Genomic DNA, 22,065 nt, shown 5'->3' on the forward strand with positions numbered 1-22,065 from the left:
TGGTGATGGTGTAGGAAGTGGCCTCAGTGTGTCAGCAGAGCAGGAAAAGGGGCGCTAATGAAAGCGATCGGTAACCGCCGGCAGCAGTGGGAAGTGTCTGGCCTCAGCTCCAGGGGGCTGGGACTGGTGGGCAAAGGTGCGGGGATCAATCGGGGCCGGGTCACAGCGCGGAGGGGCCGCCAAAAGGCGCTCTCGGCCGGGGTCCCGCCCTTTGGTGTCCCCGCGCCCCCGGGCGCCGCCCACCCGCCGGAGTAGCCAGGCAGCCCGGGGATACGGGATCAAGGCTCGGGACTCGGGACCCGGAGGTCCCAGCGACTCCCGCCCGATACCTACGCGCGCGGCGGAGAGGCCCCAGGGTCACGCGCCACCTGCGCTTACCGCCCCCTAAAGTTCCCGCAGAGCTGGCGCGCGCCGATGACGTCAGAGACCAATGGCGGCGGCGGCGGCGCTGGAAGCCTGGCAGGTGGTGTCTCGTCGGAGAAGGCGCTCGGCGGCTCTGCGTCCGCGGCGTAGGGAGGCGGCGGCGGTGGCGGCGGCGGTGGCGGCGGCGGCGGCGGCCCGGGACCCGGGAGCCCAGCCCGAGGTGGACGGCGGAGACGTGCTTCGTCGCATCCAGGAAGCCAGGTGAGTACGGGCTAGGTCCTGGGTCCGAATCTTCACGTCCGTGGGAACCTCCCCAAGCCCCAGTCTCGCCATCTGTAAAGTGGGAATAACTGCAAACTCTTTAAGGGTTATGGTAGGATTTAACGGAGGTAAAGAGCTCATTACAGACTGGAGCATAGTAAGCGCTCAGTAAAGTTTGTCATTCCTCTTATTGCAGTTGTAGCTGCGTGACCTTGGGCAAGGTATGTAATCTTTGTGCCTCAGTTTTCTCATTTGTGAGATGGACGTGGAAATAGTACCTATATAGGCTTGTTTTGAGGATTCAGTGAATTAGTCAATGGTTTGCCATCCCCAACAGTGTCTGGCGTGTGGTACGCGCAGTACCAGTGTTTGGTATTAATATTATGTTAATGTTGGTTATTAGCGGTTTTGCTCACACCGTGGCCGCAACCTGCACACGTGATTGTCATCTTCACAATTATCATCACGCGTTAATTGAGGAGCTGCTCCGTGCCTGGCGCTGGCTTGAGCTCTCTACACACTTTGTCAGAATGAACATCTCAGCCATGCTAGGATCCTGGCAGGGCGCCCAGTCTCAGAGAAACATAGGTAATGTGTGGAACCAGGTTTCAAACCCATGTCTTCGGTAACTTCAAAACCTGTGCTTAAAAGCTCTCCGTTATTCTGGTTTATCCCACCCCTCCCGCCATCATCGCTCCGTGCCTTGCTGTGTACCTTACATAGTGTTGGGGAGGAAAAGTTTTTCCTCTACCCTTCTAGGTTCTTTTGGCTGGTCTAATAAGAAAATTGACACAAGACAGGTTAACAGGAGGGAAAACCAAATTTCATCAGGAATGTGCAGGAGTCCCATAATAACATGGCACCCAAGAAAGTGGCCAAATCAGGCACCTTTTCTATCTTTCAGACAAGGAAACAATTATTTGTTAGAAAACAGAGGGGCTTGGACTTAGGGTAGCAAGTTCATGAAGTAACAAAGTGTGTTTATAAAGCGTTCTTAGCCTTGACTCATCTATCTCTGGCGATAAAGATGCCTTCTATTCTCCTGGTATTTGAGGATCCTTTCATATGGGAGATTTATTTCCTGCCTTCAGGGGAACAAAGTAGGGTCAAAGTGTTCTTGCCGTGAATGTTTCTCAAGTAACTATAATTCCAGATAATCAATATGCCACAGTGGCATATTGGGGGGCAGCCTGCCCTGAACCCCATCAATAGCACTTAGAATAGTGCCTGACACCCAGGAAGCACTCAATAAATGTTACCTACTTTTGTTATTCAGCATTGTGCCTTTATTTTCAGTCCTTTAAGGGCTCAATCAATAACAGCTTTTGTGAGTGCTTCTTCGGATCAACAGCTGAAGGACCTTCACAACTGAGAGAAATGAGACTAATTTTGTGTATTCCCCTCCCCCAGAATTAGGGCCTAGAGTCAGTGGTGACTGAGCCTGAAAAAAAAAGCATCAGTGACTTTTTCTAGGCTCTCAGGTGATGCCATTGAGAATGAGTGTGCCTCGGGGCTTGGAGATATCTTAAGAGGTGTCCTGACACTGTTATTCCTCTTCAGCTTCTTCAGTATCCGCTGGAACTCCCTGCTTCTCCCTGTAGCCCCAGGTGTGGTGCAGTCCCCATTGCTCTGAGTAGAGAAGAGCCCAGCACTTTACACGCTGTTCTCCTGTGCACACACTCACCAGTTTACAAAGCACTCCCTGTACGTTACAGCCCTCCTTTACCCTCTGGGCAGAACCTGAGGGCAGCCTCTTCAATTCTGTCTCCTCTCTGAGTCCCCTGAACACTGGTTTCTGGCTTGTCGGTTCAAATCCAACAAGTTCAGTTTTTTTTTCCTTCAATTTTTTTTTTTTTTTTTTGTGATGAGAGCTTAAGATCTGCCTTAGCAACTTTCAAGTACACCATACAGTATTTTTAACTGAAGTCGCGGTGCTGTACATTACATCCCCATGACTGATTTATTTTATAACTAGAAGTTTGTACCTTTGGGACCCCCTTCACCTGTTTCACAGCGCCACCCCCCTCCCTCCCACTCTTAGCAACCGCCAGTCTATTCTTTGTATCTGTGAGCTTCATGTGTGTTTGTTATATTCCTCATATAAGTGGGATACAGTATTTGCCTTTCTCTGACTTATTTCACTTAGCATAATGCCCTCAAGGTCCATCCATGTTGTCACAAATGGCAAGATTTCATTGTTTTATGGATGAATAATATTCCACTACATATATATAAGTATAGTATGTGTGTGATATACATATATATATATATATATCACGGTTTCTTTATCCATTCATCCATGATGAACACAAAGGTTGTTTCCACATCTTGGCTATTATAAATAGTGCTGCAGTGAACATGGGGGTGCATGTATATTTTCAAGTCAGTGTTTTCATTTTCTTTGGATAAATACCCAGAAGTGGAATTGCTGGCTCAAATGGTAGTTCTGTTTTTAACTTTGTGAGGAACCTCGTACTGTTCTCCATAGTAGCTGCACCAATTGACATTTCCACCAGTGGGGCACCAGGGTTCCCCTTTCCTCCACATCCTCACCAACACTTACTATTTCTTGTCTTTTTGATATAGCCGTTCTAACAGGTATGAGGTGGTAACTCATGGTTTTGATTTGCACTTCCCTACTGATTAATTATGTTGAGCATCTTTTCATGAACCTGTTGGCAATCTATATGTCTTCTTTAGAAAAATGTGTATTCAGATCTTCTGCCCATATTTTAATTGGATTGTTTGGGGTTTTTTTGGTATTGAGTTGTGTGAATTCTTTATGTTTTGGATATTAACCCCTTATCAGGTATATGATTTGCAAATATTTTCTCCCATTCAGTACGTTACCTTTTCATTTTGTCAGTGATTACATTTGCTGTGCAGAAGCTTTTTAGTTTGATGTGGTTCCACTTGTTTATTCTTGCTTTTGTTGCTTTTACTTTTGGTGTCAGATTTTTAAAAATCATCGCCAAAAAAATAAAATTAAAATAAAAAATTAAAAATCATCGCCAATACCTATGTCAAGGAGTTTACTGCCTGTGTTTTCTTCTAAGAGTTTTATGGTTTCAGGTCTTATATTTAAGTCTTAAATCCATTTTGAGTTAAGTTTTGTGTATGGTGTAAGATAGTGGTCTAATTTTACTCATTTTTTGTATGTGGCTGTTGATTTTTCCAAACGCTATTTATTAAAGAGACTGTCTTTTCCTTTGTATATTCTTGGCTCCTTTGTCATAAATTAATTGACCATAGATGCATGGGTTTTTATCTCTGCTCTCCATTCTGTTCCATTGATCTGTGTGTCTGTTTTTAAGCCAGAACCATACTGTTTTAATTAATATAGCTTTGTAATAGAGTTTGAAATTAGAGAATATGATGCCTCCAGCTTTGTTCTTCTTTCTCAGGATTACTTTGACTATTTGAGGTCTTTTGTGGTTCCATACAAATTTTAGGATTGTCCTATTTCATTAAAAATGCCATTGGAATTTTGATAGGGATTGCACTGAATCTGTAAATTGCTTTGGGTAGTATGGACATTTTAACAATATTAATTCCAATCCCTGAGCAGGGATAGCTTTCCATTTATTTGTGTCTTCTTCAGTTTCTTAATGTCTTGTAATTTTCAGTATACAGGTCTTTCACCTCCTTAGCTAAATGTATTCTTAGGTACTTTATTCTTTTTGATGCAGTTGTACATGAGATTGTTTTCTTTTTTTTCTGATAAATATTTTTTATTGAAGTATAGTTGATTTACAATGTTGTATTAGTTTCTGCTGTACAGCAAAGTGATTCAGTTATACATATATACACATTCTTTTTTTTAATATTCTTTTCCATTATGGTTTATCATAAGATACTGAATATAGTTCCCTGTGCTATACAGTAGGAACTTGGTGTTTATCCATTCTATATATAAAAGCTTACATCTGCTAACCCCAACCTCCCACTCCAGCCCTCTCCCAACCCTGGTCCCCTTGGCAACCACCAGTCTGTTCTCTATGTCCATAAGTCTGTTTCTGTTTTATAGGTAGGTTCATTTGTGTCATATTTTAGATTCCACATATAAGTGATATCATATGGTATTTGTCTTTCTCTTTCTGACTTGCTTCACTTAGTATGATAATCTCTAGTTGCATCCATGTTGCTGCAAATGGCATTATTTCATTCTTTTTTATGGCTGAGGAGTATTCCATTGTATATACGCACCACATCTTCTTTATCCATTCATCTGTCGATGGACATTTAGGTTGTTTCCAGGTCTTGGCTATTGTACATAGTGCTGCTATGAACATAGGGGTGCGTGTATCTTTTTGGTTTTGTTTTTTATAAATTTATGTATTTTATTTTTGGCTGTGTTGGGTCTTCGTTGCTGCACACGGGCTTTTCTCTGGTTGTGGAGAGCAGGGGCCACTCTTCATTGCAGTTCACGGGCTTCTCATTGTGGTGGCTTCTCTTGTTGCAGAGCACAGGCTCTAGGCATGCAGGCTTCAGTAGTTGTGGCGCGCAGGCTCAGTAGTTGTGGTGCATGGGCTTAGTTGCTCCATGGCACGTGGGATCTTCCCAGACCAGGGCTTGAACCCTTGTCCCCTGCATTGGCAGGCACACTCTTAACCACTGCGCCACTGGGGAAGCCCCCACATGTATCTTTTTGAATTAGAGTTTTGTCCGGATATATGCCCAGGAGTGGGATTGCTGGATCATATGGTAATTATATTTTAAGTTTTCTGAGGAACCTCCATACTGTTTTCCACAGTGGCTGCACCAACTTACTTACCACCAACACACCCACAGTGTAGGAGGGTTGCCTTTTCTCCACATCCTCTCCAGCATTTATTATTTGTAGACTTTTTAATGATGGCCATTCTGACCACTGTGAGGTGGTACCTCATTGTAGTTTTGATTTGCATTTCTTTAATAATTAGCAATGATGAGCATCTTTTCATGTGCCTGTTGGCCATCTGTATTTCTTCTTTGGAGAAATGTCTTTTTAGGTCTTCTGCCCATTTTTTGATTGGATTGTTTGGTTTTTTGTTGTTGAGTTGTATGAGCTGCTTATATATTTTGGAAATTAAGACCTTGTTGGTTGCATCATTTGCAAATATTTTCTCCCATTCTGTAGGTTGTATTTTCATTTTGTTTATCGTCTCCTTTGCTGTGCAAAAGCTTATAAGTTTGATTAGGTCCCATTTGTTTATTTTTGCTTTTGTTTCTGTTGTCTTGGCAGACTGACCTAAGAAAACATTGGTACAATTTATGTCAGAGAATGTTTTGCCTGTGATATTTTCTAGGAGTTTTATGGTGTCATGTTTTATATTTAAGTCTTTAAGCCATTTTGAGTTTATTTTTGTTTATGGTGAGAGGGTGTGTTCTAACTACATTGATTTACACGTGGCTGTCCAACTTTCCCAACACCATTTGCTGAAGAGACTGCCTTTTCCAATTGTATATTGTTGCCTCCTTTGTCAAATATTAGTTGCCCGTAGGTATGTGGGTTTATTTCTGGGTTCCTTATTCTGGTCCATTGATCCGTAGGTCTGTTTTGATTACTGTAACTTTGCAGTATTGTCTGAACTCTGGGAAGGTTATGCCTTCTGCTTTGTTCTTTTTCTTCAGGATTGCTGTGGCAATTCTGGGTCTTTTATGGTTCCATATGAATTTCAGGATTATTTGCCCTAGTTCTGTGAAAAAATATCATGGGTAATTTGATAGGGATGCATTAAATCTATAGATTGCTTTGGGTAGTATGGCCATTTTAGCAGTATTCTTCCAATCCAAGAGCATGGGATATCTTTCCATTTCTTTGAGTCATCTTCAGTTTCCTTTATTAATGTTTTATTGTTCTTAGCGTATAAGTCTTTTACCTCCTTGGTCAGGTTTATTCCTAAGTATTTTATTTTTGGGGGTGCGATTTTAAAAGGTGTTTTTTTTTTTCATTCCCTTTCTGAATTTCATTGTTGGTGTAAAGAGATGCAGCCAATTTCTGTATGTTAATCACGTATCTTGCTACCTTGTTGAATTCATTTATCAGGTCTCGTAGTTTTTCTATGGAGTCTTTAGGGTTTTCTATATATAGTGTCATATCATCTGCATATAATGACAATTTTACCTCTTCCTTTCCAATTTGGATACCTTTTATTTCTTTTTCATGTCTGATTCCTGTGACCAGGACTTCCAATACTGTGTTAAATAGAAAAGGTGAGAGTGGGCATCCTTGTCTTCTTCCAGATTTTAGCTGGAAGGCTTTCAGCTTTTCACCATTTAATATTATATTGACTGGGGGTTTGTCATAACTAGCTTTTATTATATTGAGATGTGTTCCCTCTATACATACCCACTTTAGTAAGAGTTTTTTTCATGAATGGATATTGAATTTTGTCAAATGCTTTTTCTGTGTTTATTGAGATGATCATGTGGTTTTTATCTTTTCTTTTTGTTTATGTGGTGTATCACATTGATTGATTTGCATATGTTGAACCATCCTCGTGAACTTGGGATGAACCTCACTTGGTTGTGGTGTATGATCTTTTTTTTAATTAACTAATTTTATTTATTTGTTTATTTATTTATTTATTGGCTGTGTTGGGTCTTTGTTGCTGCGCGCAGGCTTTCTTTAGTTGCGGCGAGCAGGAGCTACTCTTCGTTGCAGTGCGTGGGCTTCTCATTGCGGAGGCTTCTCTTGTTGCAGAGCACGGGCTCTCGGCACGCGGGCTTCAGTAGTTGTGGCTCGTGGGCTCAGTAGTTGTGGCTTGAAGGCTCTAAAGCACAGGCTCAGTAGTTGTGGCACACGGGCTTAGTTGCTCTGCAGCATGTGGGATCTTCCCAGACCAGGGCTTGAACCCATGTCCCCTGCCTTGGCAGGCGATTCTTAACCACTGCGCCACCAGTGAAGCCCATCTTTTTTATGTGTTGTTGGATTCAGTTTGCTAATATTTTGTTGAGAATTTTTGCATCTATATTCATCAAAGATATTGGTCTGTCATTTTCTTTTTTTGGTGGTGTCTTTGTCTGGTTTTGGTATCAGAGTGATGGTGGCTTCATCAAATGTCTTTGGGAGTTTTCCCTCCTCTTCATTTTTTTTGGAAGAGTTTGAGAAGGATTGGTATAAGTTCTTCTTTGTATGTTTGGTAGAATTCACCTGTGAAGCCATGTGGTCCTGGATTTTGTTTGTAGGGAGTTTTAAAATCACAGATTCTATTTCACATCTAGTGATCAGTCTGTTCAAATTATCTATTTCTTCTTGATTCAGTTCTGGTGGGCTCTATGTTTCTGGAAACTTATCCATTTCTTTAGGTTGTCGAATTTGTCGGCATATAATTGTTCATAGTATTCCCTTATGGCTTTTTGTATTTCTGCCATATCAGTTGTTATGTCTTGTTTTTCATTTCTTATTTTGTTGATTTGTGTTCTCTCTCTTTTCTTCTTGTTGAGCCTGGCCAGAGGTTTGTCAGTCTTGTTTTTCCTTTCAAAGAACCAGTTCTTGGTTTTACTGAGTTTTTCTAATCTCTATTTTATTTATTTCCTCTCTGATCTTTATTATTTCCTTCCTTCTGCTGATTTTAGGTTTTGTTTGTCCTTTTTATAATTCTTTTAGGTTGTAGGTTAGGTTGTTTATTTGAGATTTTTCTTGTTTTTTGAGGAAGGCCTGTATCTCTATGAACTTCCCTCTAAGAACTGCTTTTGCTGCATCACATAGATTTTGTATGGTTGTATTTTCATTTTCATTTGTCTCAAGGTATTTTTAAATTTCTTCTTTGATTTCATCATTGACCTCTTGGTTTTTTAGTAGTACGTTGTTTCGTCTCCATGTAATCATTTTATTCTCATTTCTTTTTCTGTGGTTAATTTCCAGTTTCATGCTTTTGTGGTCAGAAAAGATGCTTGACATAATTTCTGCACCGTTAAATTTGTTGAGGCTTGTTTTGTGCCCTAGTATGTGGTGAATCCTAGAGAATGTTCCATGTGCAATTGAAAAGAATGTGTATTCTGGGGTTTTTTTGGATGTAATGTCCTAAAAATATCAATTAAGTCTAACATTTTCTATGTTTAGGATCTCTGTTGCCTTGATTTTCTGTGTAGAAGATCTGTCCATTGATGTGAGTGAGGTGTTAAAGTCTCCTACTATTATTGTATTACTGTCAGTTTCTCCCTTTCTGTCTGTTAGTATTTGTTTTATGTATTTGGGTGCACCTATGTTAGGTGCATATATGTTGATGACTTTAAAATCCTTTTCTTGTATTGATCCTTTTATCATTATATAGTGTCCTTCTTTATCTTTCTTTATGGCCTTTGATTTAAAGTCTGTTTTGTCTGATATGAGTATTGCAACCTCTGCTTTTCAACCTGTGTGTGTCCTTTGCCCTGAAGTGGGTCTCTCTTGTAGGCAGCATATTATAGGCTCTTTTTTTAAAAAATCCAGTCTGCCACTCTGTCTTTTGATTGGAGCATTTAGTCCATTGACATTTAAGATAATTATTGATAGATATGTATTTATTGCCATTTTAAACCTTGTTTTCCCATTGATTTTATGTTTCTTCTTTGTCCTTTTCATTTTTCCTTTTATGGCTTGATGATTTTCTTTTGTATTATGTTTATGTTCTCTTCTTTTTGGTTTTTGTGAATCTATTGTATGTTTTTGATTTGTGGTTACCCTGTTTTTCATGTATGTTACCCCCTTCCTATATCTACTTGTCTTAGACTGGTACTCATATAGGCTCAAACACTTTCTAAGGAAAAAAAATCAGCATTTTCTTACTCTTCTTCCCCGCATTTTATGATTTTGATGTCCTCTATTACATCTTCACGTTCATCCTTTTGCTGTTCACTGTGGTTATCATCACTGTCACAGAAATTTTTTGATTTTTTTTTTTAATCTGTGTACTGGCTTATTTAAGTGATTTACTTTCCCATTGTGATTTTTTTCTTTCCTATATATTCTTACTTCTTTTCTATTTAGGGAAGACCTTTCAATATTTCCTTTAGGATAGGTTTAGTATTGCTGTATTCTTTTAGTTTTTGCTTGTCTGAGAAATTCTGTGTGTCTCCTTCTGTTCTAAATGATAATCTTGCTGGGTGGAGTATCCTAGGTTGCAGATTTTTCCCTTTCAGGACTTTGAATGTATCTTGCCACTTCCTTCTGGCCTGCAGCATTTATGTAGAGAAATTGACTGATAGCCTTATAGTAGGGTTCCCTTGTAATTAGCTCTTTGTTTTTCTCTTGCTGCTTTTAGAATCCTCTCTTTCTCTTTAACTTTTTTCCATTTTTATTATATGTCTTGGTGTAGGTCTGTCTGGGTTTATCTTGTTTGGGACCCTCTGTGCTTCCTGTACCTGGATATCTGTTTCCTTCTTTGTTTTTTTTAAATTTATTTATTTAATTTATTTATTTTTGGCTGTGTTGGGTCTTCGTTGCTGCGTGTGGGTGGGCTTTCTCTAGTTGTGGTGCACGGGCTTCTCATTGTCACGGCTTCTCTTGTTGCAGAGCACGGGCTCTAGGCACAGGCTTAGTAGTCATGGCACGTGGGCTCAGCAGCTGTGGCTTGCAGGCTCTAGAGCGCAGGCTCAGTAGTTGTGGTGCGTGGGCTTAGCTGCTCCACGGCATGTGGGATCTTCCTGGACCAGGGCTTGAACCTGTGTCCCCTGCATTGGCAGGCGGATTCTTACCCACTGCGCCACCAGGGAAGCCCTTGTTTCCTTCTTTAGGTTTGGGAAGTTTTCAGCCGTAATTTCTTTGAATTCATTTTCAATCCCCTTGTCTCTTTCTTCCCCTTCTGGAATCCCTGTTATGCATGCTGTATATTATCCTGTAGGTCTCTTATGTTGCTTTCATTTTTTTTTTCATTTGGCTTTCTGTCTGTTGTGCTGATTGGGTGATTTCCATTATTCTGTCTTCAAGGTCACTTACTCGTTCTTCTGTATTATTCGTTCTGCTGTTCATTGCCTTTCGGTCAGCTTTCTTATCTGTAAATGAGTTTTCTCATTTTTCTTGGTTCCTCTTTATAGTTTTACAGTACTCTACATTTCTGTCAATAGCCTTTCTTAATTCCTTCAGTATTTTCATTATCTCATTTTTGAAATAGGTATCTGTTAGACTGAAGAGGTCTGTTTCATTGTTCTTTTGGGGGAATTCTCTTGGTCTTTTAACTGGGAGCTGTTCCTCTGCTTCTTCATTTTACTTACATTTCTCTTACTCTGGAAGTTTAGGAGAAGCAGTCGTCTGCTGTGGTCTCGGAGGGCTATTTGTATGTGGAGGCGTCCCTGTGTAGCTTGTGGGTGTTAATGTATTTGGTGCAAGCGTTGCTTTTAGTGTGGATGCTTGTCGCCTCTCTCTTCAGCGTGTGCTGGGCATTGTCCCCTTGATAGGGGTGTGCAGATGTGTGGTGGCTGATGTGGGCATCAGCCACCACACATCTGCACACCCCTATCAAGGGGACAGTTGGTGGCAGTGTTGGTTCTTGGTGGCAGTGTTGGCTTAGGCGCACCCCCCGAGCACACAGTGGGAGCGGAGGCGGCTCTCAACCGCTCCTGGCATCTGGGTGGGTGGCAGCGGCAGCTCACGACTGCCCCTGGAACCCATGCAGTGTCCTGCCCTCTGCGAACGCGCACACAGGGAAAAAGGCTACAGTGGTGGGTCCCGCCCCTCCCCTGTCATACCCCCCAAACAGTGTCACCTGGCCTCTAAGGGGGTCTGGGCTTCCTCTGCATACACCCTCAGTTTTGGTCACACAGATTCCAGCCCCTCACGCCCCCGCCCCGAGCTTTTTTCCACACAGCCACGCCCAGCCCTCTCTCAGGGTCTGATTGAAGCCCAGGTTCCAGCACCCAGCCCTTGCCTGTGCCGGCAGATGCACATCTCAGGCTGGGGAGTGCAGGGCAACGGCACTGACCGTCTGTGAAGTCCTCTGTCTGCCACAAACCAGCTGCTGTGTTCTCCCCAAGGCTCTGAAGCTCTCTGTCTGTCCTGGCCAATCTCCCGACCGGTGAGGGGGCTTCCCGGGGTGTAGAAACCTTTCCTCATTCACAGCTCCTTCCCAGGGGCACAGGTTCTGTCCTGATTCCTTTCTCACTTTCTTTTTTTTTTTTTTTCCTTTTGTCCTACCTGGTTACATGGAGATTTTCTTGCTCTTTTAGCAGTCTGAGGTCTTCTGCCAGCGTTCAGTAGATATTCTGTGAGAATTATTCCTCACGTAGATGTATTTTTTTTGTGTGTGTACTGTGTTTGGTCTTCATTGCTGCGTGCGGGCTTTCTCTAGTTGCGGCGAGCGGGGGCTACTCTTCGTTGCGGTGCGCGGGCTTCTCATTGCAGTGGCTTCTCTTGTTGTGGAGCACGGGCTCTAGGCACGCGGGCTTCAGTAGTTGCCAACCCACCTGATCTTAAAAGGGCACTGGCCTCCCTGTCTTCCCCGTTGGTCCTGGGAGTCCTTAACTTCCAGGAAAGCCGGTTGGTCTCCAGTCACCTTTAGGACCTGGTGGACCTATTGGACCTGGAATGCCTCGTGGACCACCACCTCTAGTGGGACCTCTCTCTCCTTTTTCACCTGAGGGTCCAGGAGGACCTTGAATTAAAGTGATATTTTTCAATGTCTGAGAATGTTCCCAATCTTTTAGCCTGAAATCATTAGTGCTATTATTCAGTAGTTTCACTTCTCCTTTTATTTCCTGTTCCAAATGCACTTTTTTCCCCCAGAGACATAATCTCTGCTATGCATTATACACATGCTCCTTTAGCTTACTCATCTCCTGCCACTGTTCTGATGATAGGTACAAGGACTGCAAACACAAGGAGATAAAGGGCAATCAATGCAGCTTTGAAAGATTTAGTTTCTCTTGAAGGGCAAGGCCATTTTTAGGATTCAGAGGAAGCAAAGCTGCCATTGAGCAAGCATCGGACTTCACAAATTCTGAACAGCTATCAGTGTCCTCCTGTTGATTGGGAAAGCCATCCCACTGTGTCATACTTCTGAAGCAGAAGCCACTAGAGCCCTAAACTGGTGAGGACACTTAAATGATCATTTTGATGAATTCCTGGAAGCTGAGTGAGGACTAGTGTGAGAGTCTCTGAGAGCCTTCTGGGGGCTGCAGTCCTAGGGGCACCCCCAAACTTTCCTGGGCTTTACCTGCAGGAACCCAACCAGGGTCTTACAGTGAAGAGCCAAGAAAAATCACCCGGTGCCTCTGGCAGAGGGAGGGGAAAACTAACCATTTAAAATACATCCAGAGCATTCTTCATAACAAAGGCTTGCTCTCCAGTGAAAAAGCCATATGTATATAGCCTTTATTATGTTATGTTCCCTCTATACCTGCTCTGTTCAGAGTGTTTATCACAAATGGAGGTTGAATTTTTTCAAATGCTTTTTCTGCACCTATTGATAAGATCATGTGATTTTTATCCTTTATTTTGTTAATGTGATGTATTACGTTGACTGATATGCAGATGTTGAGCCAACCTTGCATCCCTGGAATATTAGATCCCACTTAATCATGGTGTATGATCCTTTTAATGTATTTTTGAATTCCGTTTGCTAATTTTTTTAAAAGATTTATTAATTTATTTTTTGGCTGCATTGGGTCTTAGTTGCGGCACACAGGATCTTCGTTAAGGCACGCAAGACCTTTCGTTGTGGTGTGCAGGCCCTTCGTTGTGTGTGGGTTTTGTCTCTCTAGTTGTGGCTCGCGGGCTCCAAAGCACAGGGGCTCTGTAGTTTGCAGCACGCGGGCTCTAGTTGAGGTGTGCCAGTTCAGTAGTTGTGGCGCACGGGCCCAGTTGCACCACGGCACGTGGGATCTTAGTTCCTTGACCAGGGAATGAGTCCCCTGCATTGTAAGGCGGATTCTCTATCACTGGACCACCAGGGAAGTCCCTGGTTTGCTAATATTTTTGATGAGCATTTTTGTATCTATGTTCGTCAGGGGTATTGGCCTGTAATTTCCTTTCCTTATGGCATCCTTGTCTGGTTTTGCTAGGGTTATGCTAGCCTTATAAAATGAGTTTGGAAGTGTTCCCTCCTCCTCTATTTTTGGAAGAGTTTGAGAAAGATCAGTATTAATTCTTCTTTGAATATTTGGTAGAATTCACCAGTGAAGCTATTTGGTCCTGGACTTTTGTTTGTTGGGAGTTTTTTTTTTTTTTTTAGCGGTACGCAGGTCTCTCTCACTGTTGTGGCCTCTCCCGTTGCAGAGCACAGGCTCCGGACGTGCAGGCTCAGCGACCATGGCTCACGGGCCCAGCCGCTCCGCGGCATGTGGGATCTTCCCGGACCGGGGCATGAACCCATGTCCCCTGCATCGGCCGGCAGACTCTTAACCACTGCGTCACCAGGGAAGCCCTGTTGGGAGTTTTTTGTTGTTGTTTCTTTTTTTGCGGTACGCGGGCCTCTCACTGCTGTGGCCTCTCCCGTTGCGGAGCACAGGCTCCGGACGTGCAGGGCCAGCGGCCACGGCCCACGGGCCCAGTCGCTCCACGGCATGTGGGATCCTCCCGGACCGGGGCACAAACCCGTGTCCCCTGCATCGGCAGGTGGACTCTCAACCACTGCGCCACCAGGGAAGCCCGGGAGTTTTTTGATTACTGATTCAACCTCCTTACTAGTAATCAGTCTGTTCAGGTTTTCTATTTTTTCATGATTCAGTCTTGGAAAGTTATATATTTCTAGGAATTTATCCATTTCTTCTGGGTCGTCCAGTTTGTTGGCATGTAATTGTTCCGAGTGGTCTTTATGATCTTTTATATTTCTATGGTATCAGTTGTTATATGTCTTCTCTTTCATTTCTATGGTATCAGTTGTTATGTCTCCTCTTTCACGATCTTCCTGGACCAGCCCTGTTTTTTTTTTTTCTTGGTGAGTCTAGCTAACGGTATGTCAATTTTTATCTTTTCAAAGAACCAGCTCTTGGGCTTCCCTGGTGGCGCAGTGGTTGAGGGTCCACCTGCTGATGCAGGGGACACGGGTTCGTGCCCCGGTCCGGGAAGATCCCACATGCTGTGGAGCGGCTAGGCCCGTGAGCCATGGCCACTGAGCCTGTGCTCCGCAACAGGAGAGGCCACAACAGTGAGAGGCCCACGTACTGCAAAAAAAAAAAAAAACCAGCTCTTAGTTTTATTGATCTTCTCTATTGTCTTTTTAGTCTTTATTTCCTTCATTTCTGCTCTGATCTTTTTTTTAATATAAATTTATTTCATTTATTTATTTTTGGCTGAACTGGGTCTTTGTTGCTGCGCGCGGGCTTTCTCTAGTTGCACACAGCGGGGGCTACTCTTCGTTGTGGTGTGCAGGCTTCTCATTGCGGTGGCTTCTCTTGCTGCGAAGCACGGGCTCTATGCATGTGGGCTTCAGTAGTTGTGTCGCATGGGCTCAGTAGTTGTGGCACATGGGCTCAGTAGTTGTGGCACACAGGCTTAGTTGCTCCGCGGCACGTGGGATCTTCCCGGACCAGGGCTTGAACCCGTATCCCCTGCATTGGCAAGGGGATTCTTTTTTTTTTTATAAATGTATTTATTTATTCATTTAATTTTTGGCTGCATTAGGTCTTAGCTGCTGCACGCAGGCTTCCTCTAGTTGCAGTGAGGGGGGGCTACTCTTTGTTGCGGGGCACAGGCTTCTCATTGCAGTGGCTTCTCTTGTTGCAGAGCACAGGCTCTAGGTGCGCGGGCTTCAGTAGTTGTGGCTCGTGGGCTCTAGAGCGCAGGCTCAGTAGTTGTGGCACACGGGCTTAGTTGCTCCGTGGCATGTGGGATCTTCCCAGACCAGGGCTCGAACCCGTGTCCCCTGCATTGGCAGGCGGATTCTTAATCACTGCACCACCAGGGAAGTCCCAAGGCTTTTCTTGTTTCTTGAGGAAGCCACTTATCACTATGAACATCCTTCTTAGAATAGCTTTTGCTGCGTCCCATAAATTTTGGTATGTCTCTGTTTTAAAGTCTATCTTGTCTAATAGAAGTATAGCTCTCCCGCTTTCTTTTGGTTTATGTTTGCATGGAATATCTTTTCTTAGTCCTTCATTTTCAGTCTGTGTGTCCTTATGTCAGAAATGATTCTCTTGTAGGTATGGGTCCTGTGTTTTAGTCCATTTACCAACTCTATGTCTTTTGATTGGAGAATTCATTCCATTTAAATTAATTATTGACTGTGTTTTGCTCTGGTTTGTGGAAAACAGTTGACTTTAAAGAAAGCCTAGACACTTGGTTTTGTCCCTTCTTTTACTTTCACCTTGGAATTATTTGTAATAACAAAGGCCATTTATTGGGTACCTGCTCTGTACGAGGCACTGTGTTGAGTGTTAACCCATTTCACTCCTACCGTAACCCTTTGTGATGGGTACGGTTCTTATCCCTATTTTAGAGATGAGGAAACTAAAGTTCAGAGAGGCTAAATCTCTGCATCTAACCACCAATTGTGGAGCTGCACCTGTGTGCCAAGATCCAGCCCAACATGTCCCCAGGGGTCGGGGGCCTCCTCCAGGAAGCCCTCTCTCCTGCCATCTCTGAGCCCCAGCAGCTCTGCTCTGGCCATATTCACCTGGTACCCTCCTTCAGTCTCACAGGTGGACTCTGTGTCTGAGGGTGCTCCACCATCCTCACATCCCAGCCAGGAGGAAGGTCCCTGTTAGGGCAGCCCTGAAAGGGATGAGAGATGACCACGCCGTTTTTTCTCAACAGGGAGGACCTGCTTATCTCTGATTTCTGGAGTTCAGCACTAGGTGGGTACCATCTGGCTCAGGCTGGAGGCGGTCAGGGTGGGAGGAGGGCCTGGATGTGGGCAAAGCAAGGAATCCAGCTCTCATTGGATGATGTTTTGCTTCACAGAGTGGTGTGCATGCTGGGTTCTAATTCTGACTTCCCCCTTACAACTGTGTGTCTTTTGGCACTTAACTCTGGTCCTCAGTTTCTTTATCTGTGGAATGGACATGAAAATGTGCATATCCTGTAGTGTAATTTTGAATATTAAATGAGGCATTCAGTGAAGTGCTTACGACAGTGTGTGCCTGCTGCACAGGAGGCAGTAACTGTTAGTTGTCATTATCAGTGTTGTTGAAATTTATATTTATCCTGCTCTTCCCCTTGACTTTACATTGTAGACCCCACCCCCTGCTGTTATACTCTCTTCCTGAACATAATCTGTGGCAACATAAATATTAATACACAACGTGAATATACCATAGTTGTAATTTTTATTGAGGGACACTTAGTTTCCTTTTTTGTTTTTTTTTTTAAATTTATTGTACATAATTTTTCTTTTTTTAAACAGTAATCAAAACTTAAAAATGTTTTTAATTAAAAGAATTTTTTTAGCCGCACCATGCAGCATGTGGGATCTCAGTTCCCCAACCAGGGATCAAACCCCTGCCCCCTGCGGTGGAAGTGCAGAGTCTTAACCACTGGACCACCAGGGAATTCCCAATATACATAAATTTTCAATGAGCACCCTTATGCATAAAGCTTTTACCAAATTTAGGGTAATCTTCTTAGTATATATTCCCAGAGGTGGAAGTGATCAACTTGATATCCACTGTCAAGTTGTTTTCCAAAAAAAGCTTTTACTGATTCTTTGACTAGCATGGATGAAAAGAGCCAGCTTTTCGTGCAACCTTTCCTAGCCTGGGTCTTATTTAAAGGTACCTTTGCTGATAAGTCAAAACTGGTATCTTATTATGGGAATATAGGGCTGTTTGCTTTTTGTTTTGTTCTACGTACAGATTTGTTCTGCTAAATTCAGTACCAGTATAAGAGGAGAGACAAGAGAACTCACCACTCTGTGAAAGGCTTTAGACAGAGTATTTTTCATTACTGTCTAGAAGCCCCAGCCTACCTTTTTTTCTTTTAGTTTTTTACACATTAAATATTCTTATTCCCAGTTATTTATAGTGTCATTTTGAGAGCTCTGCTCCTCTATTCTTTATTGTAAAAAAAAAAAGTAGGTATTTCAGACCATCACTTGCATTTACCTGGTTGCCTCTTATTAAATTAGAATGAGTTGACAATGAGCGTTAGATGGAAACCGTGCCCGTGAATGAAACCTGATTTTTGCTTGAAACACTCTTTTCAGTTGTAGGCTGTGGGCAGCCAGGGAGCGGACAGCCATCAGTTCTGGGTGGGTGTGGCAGCATGTCCTGGGCACGTTTGGGAGCGAGGCCAGCAGCCCTTTTCTCTGAGGAGCTGAAGCCTTTTCAAGCCTGCTCTTCTCCTCCCTGGGTCCATGGAGGATTTGGTTCTCAGGGTCAGAGCGTGCCCTCTGACTGTACTGGGCCTGCTCTTTCAGAAACCATCAACAGGTGTCTTAGGAAATATCTGGAACAGCTGAAGGCCCCTGTGGGGCCTCTTTCAGAAGCCCTTGGAAACCTGCATCTCGACTCATCACCAGGTGAGTCAGATGTGGCCCCTGGCTCCGTCCCAGAAGAGACCCCAGTCACAGGATCCTGCCGTTTGAAGTGTGTGTGTTACGGCGTTGGGAACTTCGCCACCTGCATCATAGCTAGAAACCAGCTCGCATTTTTGCTTCTCTTTCTGGAGAAGTGCCAGGTAAATTTTGGTATCCTTCTTTACTGTCTCCTTCCTTGGTCTTGTGCACACAGATGTTGACTAAGCCACTCATTTGCCCTCTGCAGATCCCCAGAAGTCACTGCTGGGTGTATGACCCTCTGTTTAGCCAGCTGGAAATTGCGGTTCTTGGCACCCTTGGTGTGGTTGTTCTCAGTGAGAACGAGGTACGTGGTTTAAGAGAGGGGAGCAGGGAGGGCTGGGCAGCTGCTCACCAAGCGGACCCCGGGCCCTGTCCCGGGACGCCAGGCTCTGTGACTAGCGGTGCCTCCTCCCCAGGGCGTCCGTGTGTGGCTGGTCTGTTACCCCGTTTGGACCTATGTTGTGCCTGTCAGAAGAAAAAAATCACACAATGGCACAAACACGTTAGGTTTGCAAAATTCTCGTTAAGAACTGTGTCCCAATTTTATGCTTAGCTGGTATTTACTGTTGCTGCAGGAGAATAGAGGGCACAGTCTCCGCACCTCAAACGAGGTCCTTCCGGTTGGAACGTGCCCTGTCCTGGGGGAGGGAGGCCGTAGACCAGTCACACGCATAGCACCTGGCTGAGGGTTACGGCTAAGTCCTTGGCCTACCCTGCACCCCCTAAAAAGGCTGGGATTCAGATTTCTGAGACCTCTGGAAAAAACATCATTGCACAAGCCAAGGGCTGGAGCGACTCCACGCAGGTACCCCTACATTTAGTCAGGCATTGTCTTGGGGATCACAGAACCATCATTTTGTTCCTCTCGGTTCTGAAACCGCCATCTCATTGCTTATTATGAAACATGAAAATTAGGCCCAGCTGAGAGGAGAGTCAGTCTCTGATGTTGGCGGGGTCCTAAGACACTGAGGTTCAGCTCAGGTCATCCCGAGCTCTGAGTGCCTGCTCTGTGCGAGGCAGGGAGCTCTGGGGAGCCCGAGGGCGGTGGGCGCTGCTCTCCGCCACTGCAGGGCACGTGGCTGTGAACAGGCGCATGACGAGTGGACAGCGAGCAAAGCCACGCCTGGGAACTGAGACGGAGGACACCTGTGCTCTTCCGGGGGTCCAGGAAGGCTTCCTGGGTCTGAGCTGGGATTTGAAGGTCTCCCAGGAGTTTGCTGAGAGCCAGGACTGCAGGCAGCCTGGGCGGAGCCGCTGCTCAGGAACCACGGCCAGTGTGTCATGGGCTGGGGAAGCTGCAGGGAGAGGAGAGAGGCCTAGGGTCGCCGGCGCCAGACAGCAAGGGCCAGGGGGCTTGTTCCCACCGGAGAGGTGGCAGAGATGGCATAGAGCAGAGGTTCTTCAGAGGCGGTGACTGGACCCCCAGGGCACGTTTGAAAAGGACTGAGTTACGATAGGGATCTGCAGAAAGTGACTCAGGAAAACACAAGTACCTGAGGGACAGTGACCTCTGCTGTCCCTCCTGCCCTGCTGTCACGGACCCAAGCTGCCCCTTCATTAGTCCAGAGCCTTCTGCGTTCATGGGACACGCATTTGTTAAGTAAACGCGAGTTCTTTCTGGACTTCATGACTTCTTGACTTGTAGTCCCGTATAACCTATAGATTTCACATGCACTACTTATGTAACTGTTCCACAAGAGAATGTAGTAGTTTGTTTCCATTTGATGCTTCAGTTCGCCTTCCCCTCAGCTCATCATTTGTCCAGCTACACTGACCTGTGGTGACATGTAACGTGTAAGTTGAACGTGCACTAGTTGATTTGATGCATTTTTTGGTAAGATGATTGCAAGCGAGCTAACACATCCTTCAGCACCACACAGAATTACATTCATTTTTTGGTGGTGAGAACTCACAGCTCATTATCACTCTGCCCATCCCTCTCCCTCACCTTGTTGTAAGAAGTGTGTTTACACCTGTGCCCGTTGTACCCCAGGAAGGAAAACGGAGTGTGTACGGCGAGCCCACCGTCTTTTACATGCTCCACTGTGGGACGGCGCTCTACAACAACCTTCTGTGGAGGAACTGGTCCATAGATGCCCTTTCCAAGATGGTCATCGTTGGGAACAGTTTCACAGGACTCGAGGAAAGGTAAGCCTGGGAACGCCGAGGTGCCACCAGGCCCTGAGGTGAACCCATTCCTCAGACTGACCTGCAAGCAGGAAACATTTCACACTTGGAAAGGCTTTTCCATGGGAACCTGGACAGGGGGTTGGAGCTGGGAGACGTCAGCCCTGAGTCAAGCTGGGAAGCAAGTTAAGGAGTCTTTCTGCCAATAATTCCTCCCTTCCCTTAGGACAGGCAGAAACGGCTTTTTAAAATGGGGGAAAAAACATTTGCGTTCTCTTCTTACAGCTGCATAACATCCTCTTCCTGCTTCACGATGCCTCGGTGTCTGCTGTCATTTTTTCCCTGATGAAATGGGCAGTGACTGGGGCGTTCACACCTTCTACTAAATATTTAACCTACTCTGCATCCCACATTTTTAAAAGATTTTTTGATCTATTTCAGTCACCTTGCCCTTCTGTGTCTTAAGTTGAATGAAACCACTCTCAAACCACCTAATCAGATTTTTAAAAAAATTTTTGTTCTAGGTTGTTGACAAGGATTCTGCAGAAACATTATCCGTACGTTGCAAAGGTATGTGCCTGAGTGAAGGGGCTGGGGTGGGACATCATACATACCTCTCCATTACCCTGGAGAATTCTGCCTTCACCTGTAGCAGCAGGAGCTCCCGTGGGGCTAACCGAAGGCGGCACAGCGAGGTTACAGCACCGTCAGCTCTCACGAGGGGTCTGTGTTCCAGAAAGCTAGGACGTTTTAGTGCATCGCTTCATTTTTTTCTTAATTATTTATTTCCTCTATTCTTAGTATCTGGTCTGCAGTAGGCACTGCCCTTGGGGCTTCCAACTCATTGCACAAAGCACTTAAAATACCTTACTCCTTATTTATTTTTTAAAAAAAGGGAGGTGGGGGTGAATAGTAAAACGGGACTCTAACCCAGGAGGGTGGGCCTTACTGGGACTCTCAAGGTTTTGTTTTACTTTCGAATTTTCCTGCTCAGATTTTGAAAGGACGGGAGGAGCTGGCATTCCCTCAGACTTCACAGTACACGGACGTATTTAATGACACCTCCGTCCACTGGTTTCCTGTACAAAAGCTAACACAACTCTCCACGGACACTTGGGCCTTCCGGGAAGAACCGGATTACCAGGACTGTGAGGGTCTCGAGATCATCAGGAACAAGACAGAAGACCCTTCAGCCACTGACTTGAACCCGCTGTGATGCGTCGCCACGGAGGGACTGCAGTGAGTCCCCTTTCAGACAGGGCAGGAAGTACGTCAACTGTGATTTAAAATACTATTTAAAATACCGTTTGTTTATTCACCAGTCTGTCCGTGGCAGGGGCTGCGGTCTACTTGGCCATGTCAATCAGGCTCTGCAGGGAGGTGGGCACCCAGGTCTTCTCCCCCTGCACGAACACCACGCCCCTATCGATGTAGATGACGATGCGGCCGAAGGTGTACAGCTGCTTCCCTTCGTGTCGCTTCCCGATGACGGGCATGAAGACGATGTTGTGCTCCTCGGCCTTGGTCTCAATGAGGTCTTTAAAGTTCATGGGCACGGAGCTGGCAGCCACGCCGATGCCTCTCTGGGCCATGTTCTCAGCCTCTCGTCGTTCCTGCATGGCCTCGTACTGGAAATCCTTCCTCCGCTCCGTGTGGGTGAGGTAGGCGATGTTCTCCCGTGCTCCGGGCTGCATGTAGGCACCTGGCAGATAAAGGGGGGATGGCGGGGGTGAGGGACAGGTCCCAACATGACAGAAATGGAGACGCCGACTTGGCCTAGGGCTGGGTATGCCACAGGCGCCGTCTCCTAAGGCCTCCTGGTGCCTCAGAGCACTGGTTTTAAATAAACCAGATGATCAAGCACCTTGGGGGAAATGTGGCCAGCTGGCTGCAACCAGAGATTATTAAATATTCCACATAC

At 44.9% G+C, this 22,065-nt stretch overlaps 2 protein-coding genes across 2 annotated transcripts in view; one reads left to right on the top strand and one right to left on the bottom strand.

Moving 5' to 3' along the window:
• The first annotated feature begins 11 nt into the window (after positions 1 to 11).
• Positions 12 to 21,440, top strand: SRRD (SRR1 domain containing). The gene is made up of 7 exons (XM_060028268.1): positions 12 to 624; positions 16,277 to 16,317; positions 17,877 to 18,136; positions 18,223 to 18,321; positions 20,011 to 20,165; positions 20,669 to 20,714; positions 21,139 to 21,440. Exons 1-7 carry the CDS (start codon positions 431 to 433, stop codon positions 21,358 to 21,360), a joined length of 1,017 nt encoding a protein of 338 aa, XP_059884251.1. The 5' UTR covers positions 12 to 430; the 3' UTR covers positions 21,361 to 21,440.
• Positions 21,434 to 22,065, bottom strand: part of TFIP11 (tuftelin interacting protein 11) — a 22,220-nt gene continuing 21,588 nt past the window's right edge. The window contains exon 13 of the mRNA XM_060028266.1: positions 21,434 to 21,846. Within this exon, the coding sequence (XP_059884249.1) occupies positions 21,491 to 21,846 (356 nt within the window). The 3' untranslated portion in view covers positions 21,434 to 21,490. The remainder of the gene's footprint in view (positions 21,847 to 22,065) is intronic.

Source organism: Delphinus delphis, chromosome 13 (genome assembly GCF_949987515.2).
Source record: "Delphinus delphis chromosome 13, mDelDel1.2, whole genome shotgun sequence".
Taxonomy (NCBI): Eukaryota; Metazoa; Chordata; class Mammalia; order Artiodactyla; family Delphinidae; genus Delphinus; species Delphinus delphis.

Bases quoted from the DNA above. Each gene is read 5' to 3' on its own strand.
- SRRD (XM_060028268.1), top strand. From the start codon at position 431: ATGGCGGCGGCGGCGGCGCTGGAAGCCTGGCAGGTGGTGTCTCGTCGG. The intron at 625-16,276 runs GTGAGTACGGGC...TTTTCTCAACAG, and splicing joins CGTCGCATCCAGGAAGCCAG to GGAGGACCTGCTTATCTCTG. The intron at 18,322-20,010 runs GTACGTGGTTTA...GTTGTACCCCAG, and splicing joins TTGTTCTCAGTGAGAACGAG to GAAGGAAAACGGAGTGTGTA.